The sequence below is a fragment of the Podarcis cretensis genome (assembly GCF_951804945.1).
Source record: "Podarcis cretensis genome assembly, chromosome: 13".
NCBI lineage: Eukaryota > Metazoa > Chordata > Lepidosauria > Squamata > Lacertidae > Podarcis > Podarcis cretensis.
Genome location: NC_137182.1, coordinates 30675809 through 30696289, shown reverse-complemented (window position 1 = coordinate 30696289; position 20481 = coordinate 30675809). Strand labels below are relative to the sequence as shown.

At 40.7% G+C, this 20481-nt stretch overlaps 4 protein-coding genes across 4 annotated transcripts; all 4 read left to right on the top strand.

The window, feature by feature from the left end:
* Positions 1–1477: 1477 nt before the first annotated feature.
* On the top strand, positions 1478–3019 carry LOC307200560 (olfactory receptor 10A2-like; the record flags this gene model as incomplete). Its single annotated transcript, XM_079949095.1, has 2 exons — positions 1478–1556; positions 2065–3019. The coding sequence occupies exon 2, from the start codon at positions 2066–2068 to the stop codon at positions 3017–3019; it is 954 nt and encodes a 317-aa protein (XP_079805221.1). The 5' UTR covers positions 1478–1556; position 2065.
* Positions 3020–7876: 4857 nt separating this feature from the next.
* On the top strand, positions 7877–9174 carry LOC307200159 (olfactory receptor 10A7-like; the record flags this gene model as incomplete). The annotated part of the gene is made up of 2 exons (XM_079948573.1): positions 7877–7903; positions 8220–9174. The coding sequence occupies exon 2, from the start codon at positions 8221–8223 to the stop codon at positions 9172–9174; it is 954 nt and encodes a 317-aa protein (XP_079804699.1). The 5' UTR covers positions 7877–7903; position 8220.
* Positions 9175–14066: 4892 nt separating this feature from the next.
* Positions 14067–15020, top strand: LOC307200160 (olfactory receptor 10A7-like; the record flags this gene model as incomplete). Its single annotated transcript, XM_079948574.1, has 1 exon — positions 14067–15020. One exon carries the CDS (start codon positions 14067–14069, stop codon positions 15018–15020), a length of 954 nt encoding a protein of 317 aa, XP_079804700.1.
* A 4043-nt stretch (positions 15021–19063) lies between these two features.
* LOC307200559 (olfactory receptor 10A2-like) lies at positions 19064–20017 on the top strand (the record flags this gene model as incomplete). The annotated part of the gene is made up of 1 exon (XM_079949094.1): positions 19064–20017. One exon carries the CDS (start codon positions 19064–19066, stop codon positions 20015–20017), a length of 954 nt encoding a protein of 317 aa, XP_079805220.1.
* Positions 20018–20481: the final 464 nt, after the last annotated feature.

Sequence of the window (20481 nt, the reverse complement as noted above, 5' to 3'; positions counted from 1 at the left end):
GAATGCTAGGTGCTCTCTGTGTCTCCCCTCCTCATTTGGATCCTCTGAAATCACCCATTTGGCTGCAGAGTATATTAAGCAGATGGGGGAGGGGCAGCTTACTTGCTGGTTCAGGCTTAACTGGCCTACACCCAGACTGACAGCGGTGGAAGGAAGGGAACAAAATTTCTCCCGAATCCTTTCACTGTACGTTTTATGAACTTTGTTTTGTATACCAAATGGTGGTACCTACAACTTTTATTGGTGAAACCAAGCCTGGTCTCAGTCATTCAGGACAATCACCCCTGTAGCCCTTTCAAAGACTTATAATAGCCAAGGTAGAATATGCAAAGCTATCATCTATATCTATCTATCTATCTATCTATCTATCTGTCTATCTATCTAATCAAAAGACCTCACTTTTGGGAGGAAAAGTAAGGATTTTAGTGGTCCAGATTGCTATTAAGGTCAGTTCTCGATGATCTGTTTATTGAGCATTCATACTGATTTCTTTGTACAATGTTTGTGGCAAGGATAGGCGTCACCCACACTTACATTTTCTCCACGCTTTCCAGAAATTGTCTGCAATTTAAAGCTTCTTTTCTGAATGCTTCCACGTCACCTCCTCCAGAACGTCCTCATGAAAAAACACTCTTTAAAGTTGAATTGGAGCAAATGTCAAACCTCAGAAAACCTGAATTGACATTTGCTCTGATTCTGCCTGGAAGAGTGGGTTTTCATGGGGAAAGCGCTGGCATGGGGGGGCGGGGAACAAAGGACACAGAGATTTAAATCCCGTATTTGTGCCTGGAAAATGATGGGGAACTGAGCATTAATTCTTGTTTGTTTGCAATAGGTTATACAATATGGTCAAGAAAGTGTTTTAACATTACAGTATATTTGTTGGAATCAATCTGTCTCAATCAATCTGATTGTTTGAGGACAATCAAACCACTGAATTGGCAGAAATGAATGGATGTTCTGGGCTGCTCATATGACAAGACCCCCTTCTCAACCTCACTGATGTGGTCGAGAAAAAACACCAATACATTTGACACCAGCTTAACTGCAGGAGTTGTCCCAGAAGACTGCTTCTGGGAGCCACAGGTGACAGCTGAGTGGAGGGTGGGGACCAAAGGGAAACAAACTACCCAAGAAGAATCATTTGTGTACCAACAGAGGTACTACCCCTCCCCACCCCATTCACCCCATGCAAGGGGTTGGTCTTGATGACCCTTATGTCCCTTCCAACTCTACAGTTCTATAATTCTATGTGTGCATAGCCATATGCCCCATAAAACAAAGAATGAAGGTCTTTAAAGTCATCTTAATAGAAATATCACAATGGATAAGCAAATAGCTACATTAATGCATCTGCCTGATCAGTGAGTTATTCATTGTGATCTGTCTTGGAGCAGAGCTCCCAGAGGGAAGAATCTGGCAGAATAAAACATGGTGAAGAGGCAAATACACTGAAAGCAGCCTAGGATCACTATGTTCTATAACTGTGGCTGAGAATTCTCTAGTGCAACTAGGGCGTCAGGAACAGAGAGCTGGCTGTGACCTTCCAGTGTTCAGTAAGTACCAGATTGTTTTCTTTTGAAGCCTTTGACATGTTTCACTCTGAAGGAACACACTTCTTAATTCTTTCTCTTGAATGATACTAAATTATTTTTGGACAATGTTTATTTTTCAAGTCTGATGCCTTTTAATAATGTTATTTAGCAACAATCCTACCAAAGGTTAGCACTTGCTATGTTTAATAAAGAAAATTATATAGATGGAAATGCAGATATAGATGGAAATTTCAGAGAAATCTCTTTTACGATTATTAAAAAATTCTTCCCCATATGAACAAGACACAGAAGCTATAGGTATAATTTGGAATTTTTATTATAAGATCACTGCTAAATCCTATTGATTCCAATCAAGTTAAACACTGCAGTATGTGCCTTTGAATCATTCCCTGATCAGCTAGGCAGTCCTTGAACAGAATTCCACATATAATATATATAAAGAGATTTTGTATAGCCAAACAATCATATCCTAAATTACAGTAATCAGTTCTTTATGTTCTCTTTCCAGGATGCAGAACAGAAAAGAACACATTCTACAAAACAGTACAACACCAGCTAAATTCATCCTCCTGGGTCTTTCTGATGATCCAAACCTGCAAAGTGCATTGTTCTCCACTTTCCTGGTACTCTATATCATCACTCTGGCAGGAAACCTTCTCATCATTCTTCTGACATTGGCTGACCCTGCCCTGCACACCCCCATGTATTTCTTCCTAAGAAACCTGTCTTTTCTGGAGATCTGCTACACATCAGTCAATGTCCCTAAGATGCTGGCAAACCTCCTTTCTGGAAATAAATCCATCTCCTTCAACGGATGTGCTCTGCAGACCTACTTTATATTCTTCCTTGGTGGGTCAGAATGTCTCCTTTTGGCCGCAATGGCCTATGATCGATATGTTGCCATTTGTAAGCCCTTACACTACCCTGTCTTGATGAGCCAAAAGATTTATACTACTTTAGCTGGAGCATCTTGGTTAAGTGGGTTTCTGATGTCCTTTGGTCACACCACCATGATGTTTACTCTCTCCTATTGTGGCTCCAATGTGATTAACCACTTCTTTTGTGACATCCCTCCTTTGCTGAAATTGGCTTGTGGGGACACCTCAGGGGTTGAAATTGCAGTTTTTTTGGCGACTATGATCTTTGGGACTGTGCCTTTTATCCTGATCTTGATGTCTTATGCTGGCATTATAAGCACAATTTTAAAGATCTCGTCCTCTGAAGGTCGGAAGAAAACCTTTTCCACCTGCTCTTCACACCTCATTGTGGTGACCTTGTTCTATGGTTCTGCTTGTATTACATATTTGAAGCCCAATTCCACTTACTCACCAAACACTGACAAATTTCTCTCACTTTTCTATACAGTTATCGGTCCCATTTTGAACCCCCTCATATACAGCTTGAGGAATAAAGAGGTAAAGGGTGCCTTTAAAAGAATTTGGGATAGAGGACCCTTTCGGTGATAAAAATGAACTGACATATTGTGGGAGATCCAAAATAGGTAGGGACTTGTACCTACTGATTTCTGAATGCATTAGCTTGGATCCATAATTTTTTATTAGAACTGTGGTCCCCTTAAAATTAATGGGATTAAGTTAATTATGCTTTAATATATGACCCTTGATTTAAACGGGAATTTAAACAATGGGATAATTTATAGTAAACAAATTTGTGTGAGGAAAGATTGTGGTTCACTCCTAGTGAAATCTCCAAAAATCCCCCAAAAGATATCTCTGAGAGGGTTGAGTATTCATCCTAAACAATTTGTGTTGGAGAATGGATGGAAACTATTGGGGGAAGTGGGAATCATCCTCAATAAAGCTTGGAACGTAATTTAACTTAATATGAAGGTCATTCTCTGACGCAAAATTTCCTGTCCCTTCATCCTCCACCATCGGAGCCCAAAGGTAGATCACATGCTTTGTTTACAAAATGTTCAGTCCAGACAGGGCTGGAAAATATTTTTTTCCTGAAATTCTGGGAAACTTATGCCAAACTGCATTCAGAGGTGGGATTTATTGCATGAGTTTTTCCGTTATGATGCCAGTGCTTCTGTCCCAATTTCTAACATCCCTTTTTACTTGAATAGCAGCTGCATTCCAGAATTGTGTTTTTTAAAAAAACAACAACAACAACTTGCTACTCCACCATGCTGCATTAGATTTTAAATGGCAGGAAAGAATTACATGCAGGGATACGGCCCTCATTTTGTCATATGAACTCACAATGCAATAATTCCCTCTCTTTGGACATCTCCTAGCATGCTTCTGTTCCAGAGGTGTTTCCATTTGTCTTAATCAGCCAGTACAAAGAACCCCAAACCCATCTTTTTTCTGCATTAATTTCCAAAATTTGCAGAGACTAAATTAGCACTGATTGGCATCCCCCTGGCTACTGACTGCCTCGTGATTGTCTGGGCAGTGCCAGATGTCATGCAAGACCTACTTGGATCAAACCTCTTGGAAGTGAACTGTTGCCATATAGCCCATTGTCTCTCAACATCCCTCATATAACTTGAGCATCACAGACCCTCCATGTTTCCTTTTTTTTACAAGGACAGTTCGGGACTTACAGAAGCTGTCTCAGTTTCTGATTTGATCCCAGAATGCCCCACTTTTCATTAGAATGTCCCTATTTTCACAGGAGAAATATTGTGTGTATGGAGTTAGGCAACCCCCGAGCCAATTAGATAAGTAACTATAGAGTCTTTAGAATATATCTGAAGATATATGTACAGGGAAGTTTTAAAACATTTTATTCAGTTTTTATATATGTTGGAAGCTACCCAGAGTGGCTGGGGCAAGCCAGTCATATGGCCAGGGGATTTATAATGTTAGCTGCAGCAGCAGCAGCAGCAGCAACAACAACAACAACAACACTAATAATAATAATAATAATAATAATAATAATAGAAGAAGAAGAAGATGTCCCTCTTTTCATTGGATAAATATTGGAGGGTCTGCAATCAATGCTGCTACTTTGCACCGAATGAGACCTAAAGGCTGATTATAAGTAGCTGCAGTAAGATAGGTCCTGCAGGAGGTTGAACCAGTTAACCCTCAGGGTCCCTTCCAACTCTATGATTCTATGATACTATGATAGGCAGGCATGGGATAACCTGTGGGTGGGTTTTTTATTCTTTAATCTTGTTGAAGCAACTTTCTGTCTTCCATTTGTCCTCTTACTTTCTGCTTAGCTCTTAATAAACTTCATCCAAATAACTGTGTGGATTATCGTGTGTATTGCTGCCAGACCCAAAGGGAATTGTTCACTTGTGTGTCTACAACATTTTGAAGTCATGCTACATGTGTTAAGATTAGAGTCTGCAAAGAGGAGAAAGCTACACTGGGCTCAGAGAAGATCCAGGAAGGCTAGGTGCTCTCTGTGTCTCCCCTCCTCATTACCTGCCTTGGATCCTCTGAAATCACCCATTTGGGGGCAGAGCATGTTAAGCAGGTGGAGGGGAAGCTTACTTGCTAGTTCTGGCTTAACTGGCCTACACCCAGACTGACAGCGGTGGAAGGAAGGGAACAAAGGTTCTCCCTACTCCTTCCACTATACCTTTTGCCAACTTTGTTTTGTATGCCAAATGGTGGTAACTACAACTTTCATTGGTGAAACCAAGCCTGGTCTCAGTCATTCTTTACAATCACCCCTGTAGCCCTTTCAAAGACTTATAATTGCCAATGTAGAATATGTAAATCTGCATGTCTATCACTTATCTATCTATCTATCATCTACCGCAGGGATACGGGTGGTGCTGTGGTCGAACCACTGAGCCTCTTGGGCTCGCCTATCTGAAGGCTGGCATTTCGAATCTCTGTGATGGGATGAGCTCCCCTTGCTCTGTCCCAGATCCTGCCAACTTAGCGGTTTGAAAGCATACCAGCTTGAGTAGATAAATAGCTACTGCTAGTGCAGGAAGGTAAACAGTGTTTCTGCACGCTCTGGTTTCCATCTTGGTGACCCAAGCAGTTTAGTCATACTGGCCACATGACCCAGAAAGCTGTCAGTAGACAAATGCCAGCTCCCTCGGCAAGAAGGCAATATGAGCACCACAACCCCATAGGCACCTTTGACTGGACTTAACCATCCAGGGGTCCATTAACTTTTACCCACCTACCTACCTATCTATCATAGGTATCTATCTATCTATCTTTCTTTCTATCTATTATCTATCTATCATCTATCTATCTTTCTATCTATTGTCAGCTTCCTTCCAGAGCTGTCAAAGACTGGGAATGAGAACAGACAAAGAGAGATAAGGACACTGGGATGTGAGCTGGAATGTGAGAGGAAGGAGGGACAGCCTAGTGGCATGGCTTCAGAAAACAGAGAGCAGGCAGCATATAGCAGTGGTAACCTGATCCCAGAGCATAGTGAGCAAGGAAAGGGGAGCCAGAGCAGAGATACACAAAATAGCAGTCTTAGCTCAGAAACAGAGAGAGGGAGGCTGGGAATAGCCAGCCCAAAAACTCGAATACACGAGAAGGTCAGTGAGAGGAGGGGGAAAGAGCGAAAGAGAAAGGGCTTTTTCCCCTGTTGGAGGAAGAGGAAGGGGTGGAGTTTAGACTCGGCAACTGCGAACTTGGAGTCAGACACTGAGTGAAGGAGCTCCGGAGTGATTTATGTATTTGAGCAAAAAACCTGAGATAATTACTACCAGTGTCTTGCTTCCGTGGGAGAGCCAAACCATTACTTTATCTATCTATCTTTCATCTATCTATCTATCTATCTATCTATCTATCTATCTATCATCTATCTATCATCTATCTATCAACAAACACATCTCTCTCTTGGGGGAAAAAGGATGTTAGTGGTCCAGCTTGATATTAAGGTCAGTTTGAGATGGCCTGTTTATTAAGCATTCTTACTGATTTCTTTGTACAAAGTTTGTGGCAAGCTTAGGCATCTTCCACACTTATCCTTTCGCCACACATTCCAAACAGGGTTGAAAGTTTAAAGCTTCATTTCTGAATGCTTCCACATTACCTTCCCCAGAGCTTCCTTGTGAAAATCCACTCTTCAGAGTTGAATTGGAGCAAATGTAACACCTCAGAAAACCCGAATTGACATTTGCCCTGATTCTGCCTGGAAGAGTGGGTTTTCATGGTGAAAGCTCTGGTGTAGGGGGAAAAAAATCCCACAAGGATGCAGAGATTTAAATCTCGGACCTGTGCCCAGAAAATGATGGGGAAAAGGTTAGTATAGAAAAACCCTTAGACAAAATCAGGTATTTATTGAGCATTAATTCTTGTTTGTTGGCAGAAGGTTATACAACTTTGTGAAGAAAGTGTTTTCCCATTATATTTGTTGGCCTCAGTCTGCCTCAGGAGATAATCAAACCACTGAATTGGCAGAATTGAAGGGCCCTCCTGGACACAAGCCTGAGCAGTGTGTATTGATGTTCTGGGCTGCTCACATGACAAGACCCCTTTTTCAACTTAACAGATGTGGTTGAGAGGAAAACAGCAATACATTTGGCGCCAGCTTAACTGCAGGAGTTGTCCCAAAAGGCAGATTCTGGGAACCACAGGTAACAGCTGAGTGGAGGGTGGGGACCAAAGGGGAACAAACTACACAAGAAGAATCGTGTGTGTAGAAACAGAGGTACCACCTGTCCCAAAACCATATGCCCCATGCAAGGGGTTGGACTGGATGACCCTTGGGTCCCTTCCAACTCCACAATTCTATAATTCTATGTCTGCACAACCATATGCCCCATAGAACAAAGGATGAGGGGCTTTAAAGTTAATATAATAGAAATATCACAATGGATAACTGAATAGGTACATTAATGCATCTGCCTGATCACTGAGTTATTCATTGTGATCTGTCTTGGAGCATGGCTCCCAGAGGGAAGAATCTGGCAGAATAAAACATGGTGAAGAGGCAAATACACTGAAAGCAGTGTATACTTTCTATAACTGTGGCTGAGAAATCTCTAGTGCAACTAGGGCATCAGGAACAGAGATCTGGCTGTGACCTTCCCGGGCTTCAGTAAGTACCAGATTATTTTCTTTTGTTTTGTTTTTTGTTCTTTTTCAGAATGATATTTATTCAGATTTTCAAAAATACAAAAAAATGGAAACATACAAAAACCAAGAAAATGACAACAAAACAGAAAAAAGAATGAAAAAACATTGATAACAGAAAAAAATACAAATTCAAATTACATCCTTTCATTAACTTGTTTCTTGGACCTGGCAAAATAAAACTTAGTGAAGAGGCAAATACACTGAAAGCAGCCTAAGATCACTCACTACCTTCTATAACTGTGCCTGAGAAATCTCTAGTGCAACTAGGGTGTCAGGACAGAGAGCTGGCTGTGACCTTCCAGGGCTTCAGTAAGTACCAGATTGTTTTCTTTTGTAGCCTTTGACATGTTTCACTCTGAAGGAACACACTTTGTACGTTCCTTCTCATGAATGATACTAAATTATTTCTTGGACAATGTTTATTTTTCAAGTTTGATGCTTTTTAATAATGTTTTTTAGGAACAATCCTACCAAAGGTTAGCACTTGCTATGTTTAATAAAGAAAATGATTATTATACAGCCTGTCAGTCATTGAACAGAGTCCGTATATAATCTACATAAAAAGATTCTGCATAGTCAAACAATCTTACTCTATCTTCATCAGTTCTTTATGTTCTCTTTCCAGGATGCAGAACAGAAAAGAATGCATTCTACAAAACAGTACAGTACCAGCTAAATTCATCCTCCTGGGTCTTTCTGATGATCCAAACCTGCAAAGTGCATTGTTCTCCACTTTCCTGGTACTCTATATCATCACTCTGGCAGGAAACCTTCCCATCTTTCTTTTGACATTTTCTGACCCTGCCCTGCACACTCCCATGTATTTCTTCCTAAGAAACCTGTCTTTTCTGGAGATCTGCTACACATCAGTCAATGTCCCTAAGATGCTGGCAAACCTCCTTTCTGGAAGTAAATCCATCTCCTTCATTGGATGTGCTGTGCAGACGTACTTTGTATTCTTCCTTGGTGGGTCAGAATGTTTCCTCTTGGCCTCAATGGCCTATGATCGATATGTTGCCATTTGTAAACCTTTACACTACTCCGTCCTGATGAGCGAAAATATTTATATTACTTTAGCTGTGGCATCTTGGCTAAGTGGGTTTTTGATGTCCTTTGGACTCACCAGCATGGTGTTTACTGTCTCCTACTGTGGCTCCAATGTAATCAACCACTTCTTTTGTGACATCCCTCCTTTGCTGAAATTGGCTTGTGGGGACACCTCAGGGGTTGAGATTTCAGTCTTTGTGGCCACTATGATTTTTGTGACTTTGCCTTTTATCCTGATCTTGATATCTTATGCTGGCATCATTACAAGCATTTTGAAGATCTCATCCTCTGAAGGTCGGAAGAAGACCTTCTCCACCTGCTCTTCCCACCTCATTGTGGTGACCTTGTTCTATGGTTCTGCTTGTATTACATATTTGAAGCCCAATTCCACTTACTCACCAAACACTGGCAAATTTCTCTCCCTTTTCTATACTGTTATCGGTCCCATTTTGAACCCCCTCATATACAGCTTGAGGAATAAAGAGGTAAAACGTGCCTTTAAAAGAATCTGGAGTAGAAAGCCTTTTGGGTGATAAAAATACATAACTGTATTGAGGGTGTCCCAGAACAGGTAGGGACTTGTACCTACTAATTTCTGAAATCATTAACTTGGATCCAGAATGATTTAGTTGAACTGTGGTCCAATTAAAATTAAAGGGATTAAGTTAATTATGCTTTAATATATGACCCTTGATTAAAATGGCAATTTTTGTCATCTAACCTTGCCTGTATATACCTAACAACTCAAACAGTCAGATAATTTATAGGAAATAAATTTCTGTGAGGAAAGATTCTTGTTCCCTCCTAGTGAAATCACCAGAAATCCCCCAAAAGATATCTCTGCGAGAGTTGAGGATTTCTCTTAAACAATTTGTGTTGGGGAATAGATGGAAAACTATTGGGGGAAGTGTGAATCATCCTTGATTAACCTTGGAACCTAATATAACAATATCTCTGTCAGAATGTTTCCTGTCCCTTCATCCATAAACATCGGAGCCCAAGGGTAGATTGCAAGCTTTGTATGCAAAAGGTCCCATGTTCAGTTCAGACAGGGCTGAGAAAGAATTTTCCTGAAACTCTAGGGAACTTCTGCCAAGCTGCATTCAGATGTGGGGTTTATTGCATGTGTTTTGCCGGTTATGAAACTAGTGCTTCTGTCCCAGTTTCTAATATCCATTTTGAACTTCCATAGCTGCTGCATTCCAGAACTGTGGGGTTTTCTTTTTGTTTTGTTTTTTAAATGCACTAGATTTTAAATGGCAGGAAAGAATTATATGCAGGGATACTGCCCACATTTTGTCACATGAACTCAAACGCAATAATTCACTCTCTTTGGACTTCTCCTAGGATGCTTCTGTTCCAGAGGCGTTCCCATTTGTCTGAATCAGCTAGTATAAAGAACCCCAAACCCACCTTTTTTCTGCATTAATTTCCAAAATTTGCAGAGTCTAAATTAGCATTGATTGGCATTCCTCTGGCTACTGACTGCCTTGTGATCGTCTGGACAATGCCAGATATCATTCAATTTCTACCTGGATCACAACTCTTAGAAGTGAACTGCTGTCATATAGCCCATTGTCTCTCAACATCCCTCATATTACTTGACCATCATAGACCCTCCACATTTCCCTTTTTGACAGGGATAGTCCTGGATTTACTGAAGCTGTCTCAGTTTCTGATTCGATCCCAGAATGTCCTGCTTTTCCTTAGGATGTCCCTATTTTCATTGGAGAAATGTTGTAGGTATGGAGTTAGGCAACCCCCGAGCCAATAAGTAAGTAACTATAGAGCCTGAAGGTTGCCCTGTAGGGGGCAGTTTTAAAACATTTTATTCAGTTTTTTTATATGTTGGAAGCCACCCAGAGTGGCTGGGGCAACCCAGTCATATGGCCAGGGGATTTATAATGATAGCAGCAGCAGCAACAACAACAACAACAACAACAACACTAAAGAAAATAATAATACTAGAAGATGTCCCTCTTTTCATTAGATAGATATTGGAGAGTCTGTAATCAATGCTGCTACTTTGCACAGAATGAGACCCAAAGGCTGATTGTAAATAGCTACAGTAAGATAGGTACTACAGGAGGTTGAACCAGTTAACCCTCAGGGTCCCTTCGAACTCTATGATTCTATGATACTATGATAGGCAGGCATGGGATAACCTGTGGGTGGATTTCTTATTTTTATTTTATTTTGTTGAAGCAAATTTCTGTCCTCCATTTGCTCTCTTACTTTCTGCTTAGCTCTTAATAAACTTCATCAAAATAACTGTATGGATTATCGTGTGTATTGTTGCCAGACCAAAAGGGAATTTTTCACTTGTGTGTCTACAATATTTTTTTTAAAGAATAATTTTTTATTAACCGACCAATCACATCAAATCAAACCAAATTACATAAATTCCAAATTACACAGCCGAATTTTAATTTTTTGTTGGGGGTACCCATATTTCAAGTTCCAAAGGGGATCCAATCAACTTCTTGCTTCTTACTGCTGTTTTAATGTCCACAAATCTATCCTTATGATGTTCACAGTACTATCCAGTCCTTTCTTATTGTTTTCCCACATCTCTTGTTATAATTTTCATATATTTTTCCTTTCTCTTTGTGACCTCTGATAGTCTCTGCAAGCTGGTTAGAACAGTTTGTAATCCTGCGTGGATTTTTTTTTATTTATCCAGTAGCCATATCCAGACGTTTTCCATATAACATCACTTCCATACATCAAAACAGTCTTAGCGTCATTAATCTTCACCAATCTGCTTCCTTTCTCAAAACCTCTGAGGAGATTCACCAGGAATGCAGTCTGAAAACAAGTCCATTCCTCCTCCTGGCTATAAATCCTTTGGCAAGATGGCGACTCCAAATTAATTACTGTGCCATTCCAAAAGCTCTTATTGCTTCTCGATCTCCATAAAGCATACTTTTGGTTAAAGTTTATCTCCACACAGACCTGCTTGGGTCAGTTCAACCAACGATTCCAGTGAGGAGGGGTTCTTGTAAATCACATAGAAGGAAAGTAAAAAAGGTTCCACCCCCCATTCAGTCCCGTTGTCAACATACCCAGCCTTTGGTGTATCTTCATCGTAAAATATTCCTGTTTCTCCAACTCGTCGTCTTCTTTCGCAGAGGTCACTTAAATTAGCAGACTTCACTCCCCTTCTTCACTTGAAATATGTGCATTTGCTTCTTTTGTAATTATTCCAAATTGCTGCAGCTAGTGCGCGATCAGAGACAGCATCCAGGAGAGCCGAGGTCCACACAGGGGCATTCTGCCTAGTGCCCTCACCCGCTTCTTTTGAATTAGGGGGTGATTTATGGGCACAGCAGGCAAGGGCAGTGTTCCCCATTTCCTTGGGGCAACAAGGGAGGCTGCCTACTCCCATAACAGCCTCTTAATTACCCGTGTGGGTCGGAGAGATGGTATTGTCAGCCATCTTCCAATGCGCCCCTAGTGGCCCCCCGTGTCTACAGCATTTTGGAGTCATGCTACATGTGATGAGATTGGAGTCTGCCAAGTAGGAGAAAGCTACACTGGGGTCAAAGAAGATCCAGGAAAGCTAGGTGCCCTCTGTGTCTCTCCTTCTCATTACCTGCCTTGGATCCTCTGAAATCTCCCATTTGGGGGCAGAGCATGTTAAGGAGGTGGGGGGGGGAGGAGATTACTTGCTAGTTCTGCTTAACTGGCCTACACCCAGACTGACAGCGGTGCAAAGAAAGGGACAAAGCTTCTCCCCACTCCTACCACTGTACCTTTTACCACTGTGCTCTGTATGCCACATGCTGCCAACTACAACTTTTATTGGTGAAACCAAGCCTAGTCTCAGTCATTCATGAAAATTACCCCTATAGCCCTTTCAAAGGCCAATGTAGAATTCCTTCCTTCCTTCCTTCCTTCCTTCCTTCCTTCCTTCCTTCCTTCCTTTCTCTATCCATCTATAATCTATCTATCATCATTATCATCTATCATCAAACACATCTCTCTGTTGGAAAAAAATATTAGTGGTCCAGCTTGCTAGTAAAGTCAGTTCTAAATTACCTATTTATTGTGCATTCATACAGATTTCTTTGTACAGTTTGTGGCAAGGTAAAGCATCATCCACACTTACCTTTTCTCCATGCTTTCCAGTCATTGTCTGCAATTTAAAGCTTCTTTTCTGAATGCATCCACACCAACACCTCCAGAGCTTTCTCATAAAAACACACTCTTTTAAGTTGAATTGGAGCAAATGTCAAACCTCAGAAAACCCGAATTGACATTTGCTCTGATTCTGCCTGGAAGAGTGGATTTTCATGGAGAAAGCTCTGGCATGTGGAGTGGGGGGGGGGGGAGAGACCAAGGACACAATCTCGGATTTGTGACTGGAAAATGATGGGGAACTGAGCATTAATTATTGTTTGTTTGCAGGAGGTTATACAATGTGGTCAAGAAAGTGTTTTCCCATTGCAGTTGGCATCAGTCTGTCTCAGAGGTCAATCAAACCACTGAATTGGCAGAAATGAATGGATATTCTGGCCTGCCCAGATGACAAGACCCCTTTCTCAACCTCACTGATGTAGTCGAGATGAAACAGAAATACATTTGGCACCAGCTTAACGGCAGGAGTTGTCCCAAAAGACAGCTTCTGGGAGCCACAGGTAACAGCTGAGTGGAGGGTGAGGACCAAAGGTGACCAAAATATCCCAGAGGAATCATGTCTGTACCAACAGAGGTACTACCCCTCCTCAAACACCCCACACACCCCATGCAGGGGCTTGGACTTGATGACCCTTACGTCCCTTCCAACTCTACAATTCTATAATTCTAAGTCTGCACGGTCATATTCCCCATAGAACGAAGGATGAAGGGCTTTAAAATTATTTTTAAAAAACTATCACAGTGGATAACTGAATAGCTACATTAATGAATCTGCCTGCTCAGTGAATAATTCATTGTGATCTGTCTTGGAGCACAGCTCCCAGAGGGAAGAATCTGGCAGAATAAAACATGGTGAAGAGGCAAATACAATGAAAGCAGCATATACCTTCTATAACCGTTGCTGAGAATTCTCTAGTGCAACTAGGGTGTCAGGAACAAAGAGCTGGCTGTGACCTTCCAGGGGTCAGTAAGTACCAGATTGTTTTCTTTTGAAGACTTTGACATGTTTCACTCTGAAGGAACACACTTTGTACATTCTTTCTCATGAATGATACTAAATAATTTCTTGGACAATGTTTATTTTTCAACTTTGATGCCTTTTAATAATCTTATTTAGGAACAATTCTACCAAAGGTTAGCACTTGCTATGTTTAATAAAGAAAATGATTATTATACAGCCTGGCAGTCATTGAACAGAGTTCCACATATAATCTATATAAAAAGATTGTGTATAGCCAAACAATCTTACTTTAACCTCATCAGTTCTTTATGTTCTTTTTCCAGGATGCAGAACAGAAAAGAACACATTCTACAAAACAGTACAACACCAACAACGTTCATCCTCCTGGGTCTTTCTGATGACCCAAACCTGCAAAGTGCATTATTCTTCACTTTCCTGGCACTTTATATCATCACTCTGGCAGGAAACCTTCTCATCATTCTTCTGACGTTGGCTGATCCTGCCCTGCACACCCCCATGTATTTCTTCCTAAGAAACCTGTCTTTTCTGGAGATCTGCTACACATCAGTCAATGTCCCTAAGATGCTGGCAAACCTCCTTTCTGGAAATAAATCCATCTCCTTCATCGGATGTGCTCTGCAGACATACTTTGATTTCTTCTTCGGTGGGTCAGAATGTTTCCTCTTGGCCTCAATGGCCTATGATCGATATATTGCCATTTGTAAGCCCTTACACTACCACGTCCTGATGAGCCAAAAAGTTTCTATTACTTTAGCTGTGGCATCTTGGCTAAGTGGGTTTCTGATGTCCTTTGGACACACCAGTATGGTGTTTACTGTCTCCTACTGTGGCTCCAATGTAATCAACCACTTCTTTTGTGACATCCCTCCTTTGCTGAAATTGGCTTGTGGGGACACCTCAAGGGTTGAAATTGCAGTCTTTGTGGTGGCTATGATTTTTGTGACTTTGCCTTTTATCCTGATCTTGATGTCTTATGCTGGCATTATAACAACCATTTTGAAGATCTCGTCCTCTGAAGGTCGGAAGAAGACCTTCTCCACCTGCTCTTCACACCTCATTGTGGTGACCTTGTTCTATGGTTCTGCTTGTATTACATATTTGAAGCCCAATTCCACTTACTCACCAAACACTGGCAAATTTCTCTCCCTTTTCTACACTATTATTGGTCCCATTTTGAATCCCCTCATATACAGCTTGAGGAATAAAGAGGTAAAACATGCCTTTAAAAGAATCTGGAGTAGAAAGCCTTTTGGCTGACATAACCAACATATCTGTATTGTGGGAGTTAAAAACAGGTAGGGACTTGTACCTACTAATTTCTGAAAGCATTAGTTTGGATCCAGAATGATTTAGTCAAACTGTAGTCAACTTAAAATTAATGGGATTAAGTTAATTATGCTTTAATATATGTCCCTTGATTTAAATTGGTATTTAATTCATATAACCTTGCCTATATCTACCTAACAACTCAAACAGTGGGGTAATTTATAGTAAATAAATTTGTGTAAGGAAAGATTGTGGTTCCCTCCTAGTGAAATCATCCGAAATCCTCTAAAAGATATGTATGCGAGAGTTGAGGATTTCTCTTAAACAATTTGTGTTGGGGAATAGATGGAAAACGATTGGGGGAAGTGTGAATCATCCTCGATTAACCTTGGAACCTAATATAACAATATCTCTGTCAGAATGTTTCCTGTCCGTTCATCCATTAACATCGGAGCCCAAGGCTAGATTGCAAGCTTTGTATGCAAAAGGTCCCATGTTCATTCCAGACAGGGCTGAGAAAGAATTTTCCTGAAACTCTAGGGAACTTCTGCCAAGCTGCATTCAGATGTGGGGTTTATTGCATGTGTTTTGCCGGTTATGAAACTAGTGCTTCTGTCCCAATTTCTAATATCCATTTTGCACTTCAATAGCTGCTGCATTCCAGAACTGTGGGTTTTTGTTTTTGTTTTGTTTTTTAAAATGCTATTCCATCATGCTGCACTAGATTTTAAATGGCAGGAAAGCATTATATGCAGGGATACTGCCCACATTTTGTCACATGAACTCAAACGCAATAATTCACTCTCTTTGGACTTCTCCTAGCTTGCTTCGGTTCCAGAGGCGTTTCCATTTGTCTGAATCAGCTAGTATAAAGAACCCCAAACCCACCTTTTTTCTGCATTAATTTCCAAAATTTGCAGAGTCTAAATTAGCATTGATTGGCATTCCCCTGGCTACTGACTGCCTTGTGATTGTCTGGACAATGCCAAATATCATTCAAGATCTACGTGGATCAAAACTCTTAGAAATGAACTGTTGTCATATAGCCCATTGTCTCTCAACATCCCTCATATTACTTGACCATCATAGACCCTCCACATTTCCCTTTTTGACAGGGATAGTCCTGGATTTACTGAAGCTGTCTCAGTTTCTGATTCGATCCCAGAATGTCCCGCTTTTCCTTAGGATGTCCCTATTTTCATTGGAGTATGTTGGAGGTATGGAGTTAGGCATCCCCCAAGCCAATAAGTAAGTAACTATAGATAAGTAACTCTAGAGCCATTAGAAGATATCTGAAGGTTGCCCTGTATATGGGAGATTTTAAACATTTTATTCGGTCTTTATATATGCTGGAAGCCACCCACAGTGGCTGGGGCAACTCAGTCGTATGGGCAGGGGATTTATAATGATAGCAGCAGCAGCAGCAGCAACAACAACAACAAAGATAATAATAATAAATAATAATAATAGAAGAAGATGTCCCTCTTTTCATTGGAGAATTATTGGAAGGTCTCCAATCAGTGCTGCTACTTTGCACAGAATGAGACCCAAAGGCTGATTGTAAGTAGCTATAGTAAGATAGGTACTACAGGAGGTTGAACCAGTTGACCCTCAGGGTCCCTTCCAACTCTACGATTCTACGATACTATGATAGGCAGGTATGGGATAACCTGTGGGTGGATTTTTTATTCTTTTATCTTGTTGAAGCAACTTTCTGTCTTCCATTTGCCCTCTTACTTTCTGCTTAGCTCTTAATAAACTTCATCAAAATAACTGTCTGGATTATCGTGTGCATTGCTGCCACACCCAAAGGGAATTTTTCACTTATGTGTCTACAACATTTTAGAGTTATGCTACATGCGATAAGATTGGAGTCTGCCAAAGAGGAGAAAGCTACACTGGGCTCAGAGAAGATCCAGGAAGGCTAGGTGCCCTCTGTGTCTCCCCTCCTCATTACCTGCCTTGGACCCTCTGAAATCTCCCATTTGGGGGCAGAGCATGTAAAGGAGATGGGGGGAGAGGAGATTACTTGCTAGTTCTGGCTTAACTGGCCTACACCCAGACTGACAGCAGTGGAAAGAAAGGGACAAAGCTTCTCCCCACTCCTACCACTGTACCTTTTACCACTGTACTCTGTATGCCACATGCTGCCAACAACAACTTTTATTGGTGAAACCAAGCCTAGTCTCAGTCATTCATGAAAATTACCCCTATAGCCCTTTCAAAGGCCAATGTTGAATTCCTTCCTTCCTTCCTTCCTTCCTTCCTTACTTACTTACTTCCTTTTTTTCTTTCTCTATTGATCTATCATCTATTTATCTATCATCTATCTATCTATCTATCTATCATCTATCTATCTATCTAATCTATCATTATCTATCATCAAACACATCTCTCTGTTGGGGGAAAAAAGAATTTTAGTGGTCCAACCTGCTACTAAAGTCAGTTCTAAATTGCCTATTTATTGAGCATTCATACAGATTTCTTTGTACAGTTTGTGGCAAGGTTATGCATCATCCACACTTACCTTTTCTCCACACTTTCCATACATTGTCTGCAATTTAAAGCTTCTTTTCTGAATGCATCCACACCAACACCTCCAGAACTTTCTCATAAAAACACACTCTTTTAAGTTGAATTGGAGCAAATGTCAAACCTCAGAAAACCCGAATTGACATTTGCTCTGATTCTGCCTGGAAGAGTGGGTTTTCATGGAGAAATTTCTGGCATGTGGAGTGGGGGGGGGAGAGACCAAGGACACAATCTTGGATTTGTGACTGGAAAATGATGGGGAACTGAGCATTAATTATTGTTTGTTTGCAGCAGGTTATACAATGTGGTCAAGAAAGTGTTTTCCCATTACAGTATATTTGTTGGAATCAGTCTCAGAGGACAATCAAACCACTGAATTGGCAGAAATGAATGGATGTTCTGGGCTACCCAGATGGCAGGACCCCCTTCTCAACCTCACTGATGTAGTTGGGATGAAACAGCAATACATTTGGCACCAGCTTAGCTGCAGGAGTTGTCCCAAAAGACAGCTTCTGGGAGCCACAGGCAACAGCTGAGTGGAGGGTGGTGACCAAAGGGGAACAAACTACCCAAAAAGAATCATGTCTGTACCAACAGAGGTACTACCCCTCCCCAAACACCCCACACACACCATGCAGGGGGTTGGACTTGATGACTTTTACGTCATTTCCAACTCTACTATTCTATAATTCTATGTCTGCACGATCATATGCCCCATAGAATAAAGGATGAAGAGCTTTAAAATTATTTTAAAAGAAGTACCACAGTGCATAGCTGAATAGCTACATTAATGAATCTGCGTGATCAGTGAATTATTCATTGTGATCTGTCTTGGAGCACAGCTCCCAGAGGGAAGAATCCGGCAGAATAAAACATGGCAAATAAAACATGGCAAAGAGGCAAATACACTGAAAGCAGCGTATACCTTCTATAACTGTGGCTGGGAAATCTCTAGTGCAACTAAGGCGTCAGGAACAGAGAGCTGGCTGTGACCTTCCAGTATTCAGTAAGTACCAGATTGTTTTCTTTTGAAGCCTTTGACATGTTTCACTCTGAAGGAACACACTTTGTACATTCCTTCTCATGAATGATACTAAATTATTTCTTGGACAATATTTATTTTTCAAGTTTGTTGCCTTTTAATAATGTTATTTAGGAACAATTCTACCAAAGGCTAGCACTTGCTATGTTTAATAAAGAAAATGATGATTATATAGATGGAAAGTTCAGCAAAATCTCTTTAATGTTTATTAAAACTATACCTCCCCGTATGAACAAGACACAGAAGCTGTAGGTATAATTTAGAATTTTTATTAGAAGATCACCTCTAATCCTATTGATTCCAAGGAAGTTAAACACTGCAGTATGTGCCTTTGGATCATTCCCTGATCACCATGACAGTCCTTGAACAAATAATCCCACATATAATCTATATTAAAAGATTGTGTATAGCTGAACAATCTTACTCTATCTTCATCAGTTCTTTATGTTCTCTTTCCAGGATGCAGAACAGAAAAGAACACATTCTACAAAACAGTACAACACCAGCAACGTTCATCCTCCTGGGTCTTTCTGATGATCCAAACCTGCAAAGTGCATTGTTCTCCACTTTCCTGGTACTCTATATCATCACTCTGGCAGGAAACCTTCTCATCATTCTTCTGACGTTGGCTGATCCTGCCCTGCACACCCCCATGTATTTCTTCCTAAGAAACCTGTCTTTTCTGGAGATCTGTTACACATCAGTCAATGTCCCTAAGATGCTGGCAAACCTCCTTTCTGGAAATAAATCCATCTCCTTCATTGGATGTGCTCTGCAGACCTACTTTGTATTCTTCCTTGGTGGGTCAGAATGTTTCCTTTTGGCCTCAATGGCCTATGATCGATATGTTGCCATTTGTAAGCCCTTACACTACCACGTCCTGATGAGCCAAAAAGTTTCTATTACTTTAGCTGTGGCATCTTGGCTAAGTGGGTTTCTGATGTCCTTTGGACACACCAGTATGGTGTTTACTGTCTCCTACTGTGGCTCCAATGTAATCAACCACTTCTTTTGTGACATCCCTCCTTTGCTGAAATTGGCTTGTGGGGACACCTCAAGGGTTGAGATTGCAGTCTTTGTGGTGGCTATGATTTTTGTGACTTTGCCTTTTATCCTGATCTTGATGTCTTATGCTGGCATTATAACAACCATTTTGAAGATCTCATCCTCTGAAGGTCGGAAGAAGACCTTCTCCACCTGCTCCTCACACCTCATTGTGGTGACCTTGTTCTATGGTTCTGCTTGTATTACATATTTGAAGCCCAATTCCACTTACTCACCAAACACTGACAAATATCTATCACTCTTCTATACTGTTATCGGTCCCATTTTGAACCCCCTCATATACAGCTTGAGAAATAAAGAGGTAAAACATTCCTTTAAAAGAATCTGGGGTAGAAGACCTTTTGTGTGATAAAAATTAACTGACGTATTGTGGGAGTTCCAAAATAGGTAGGGACTTGTACCTACTAATTTCTGAATGCATTAGCTTGGATCCAGAATGATTTAGGAGAACTGTGGTCCCCTTAAAATTAATGGGATTAAGTTAATTGTGATTTAATATATGACCCTTGATTTAAATGGCAATTTTTGTCATCTAACCTTGCCTTTATATACCTAACAGCTCAAACAGTTGGATAATTTATAGTAAATAAATTTGTGTTAGTAAAGATTGTAGTTCCCTCCTTGTGAAATCACCAGAAATCCCTCAAAAGATATCTCTGAGAGGGTTGAGTATTCATCCTAAACAATTTGTGTTGGAGAATGGATGGAAACTATTGGGGGAAGTGGGAATCATCCTCAATTAAGCTTGGAACCTAATATAACTTAATATGAAAGTCATTCTCTGACAGAAAGTTTCCTGTCCCTTCATCCAAT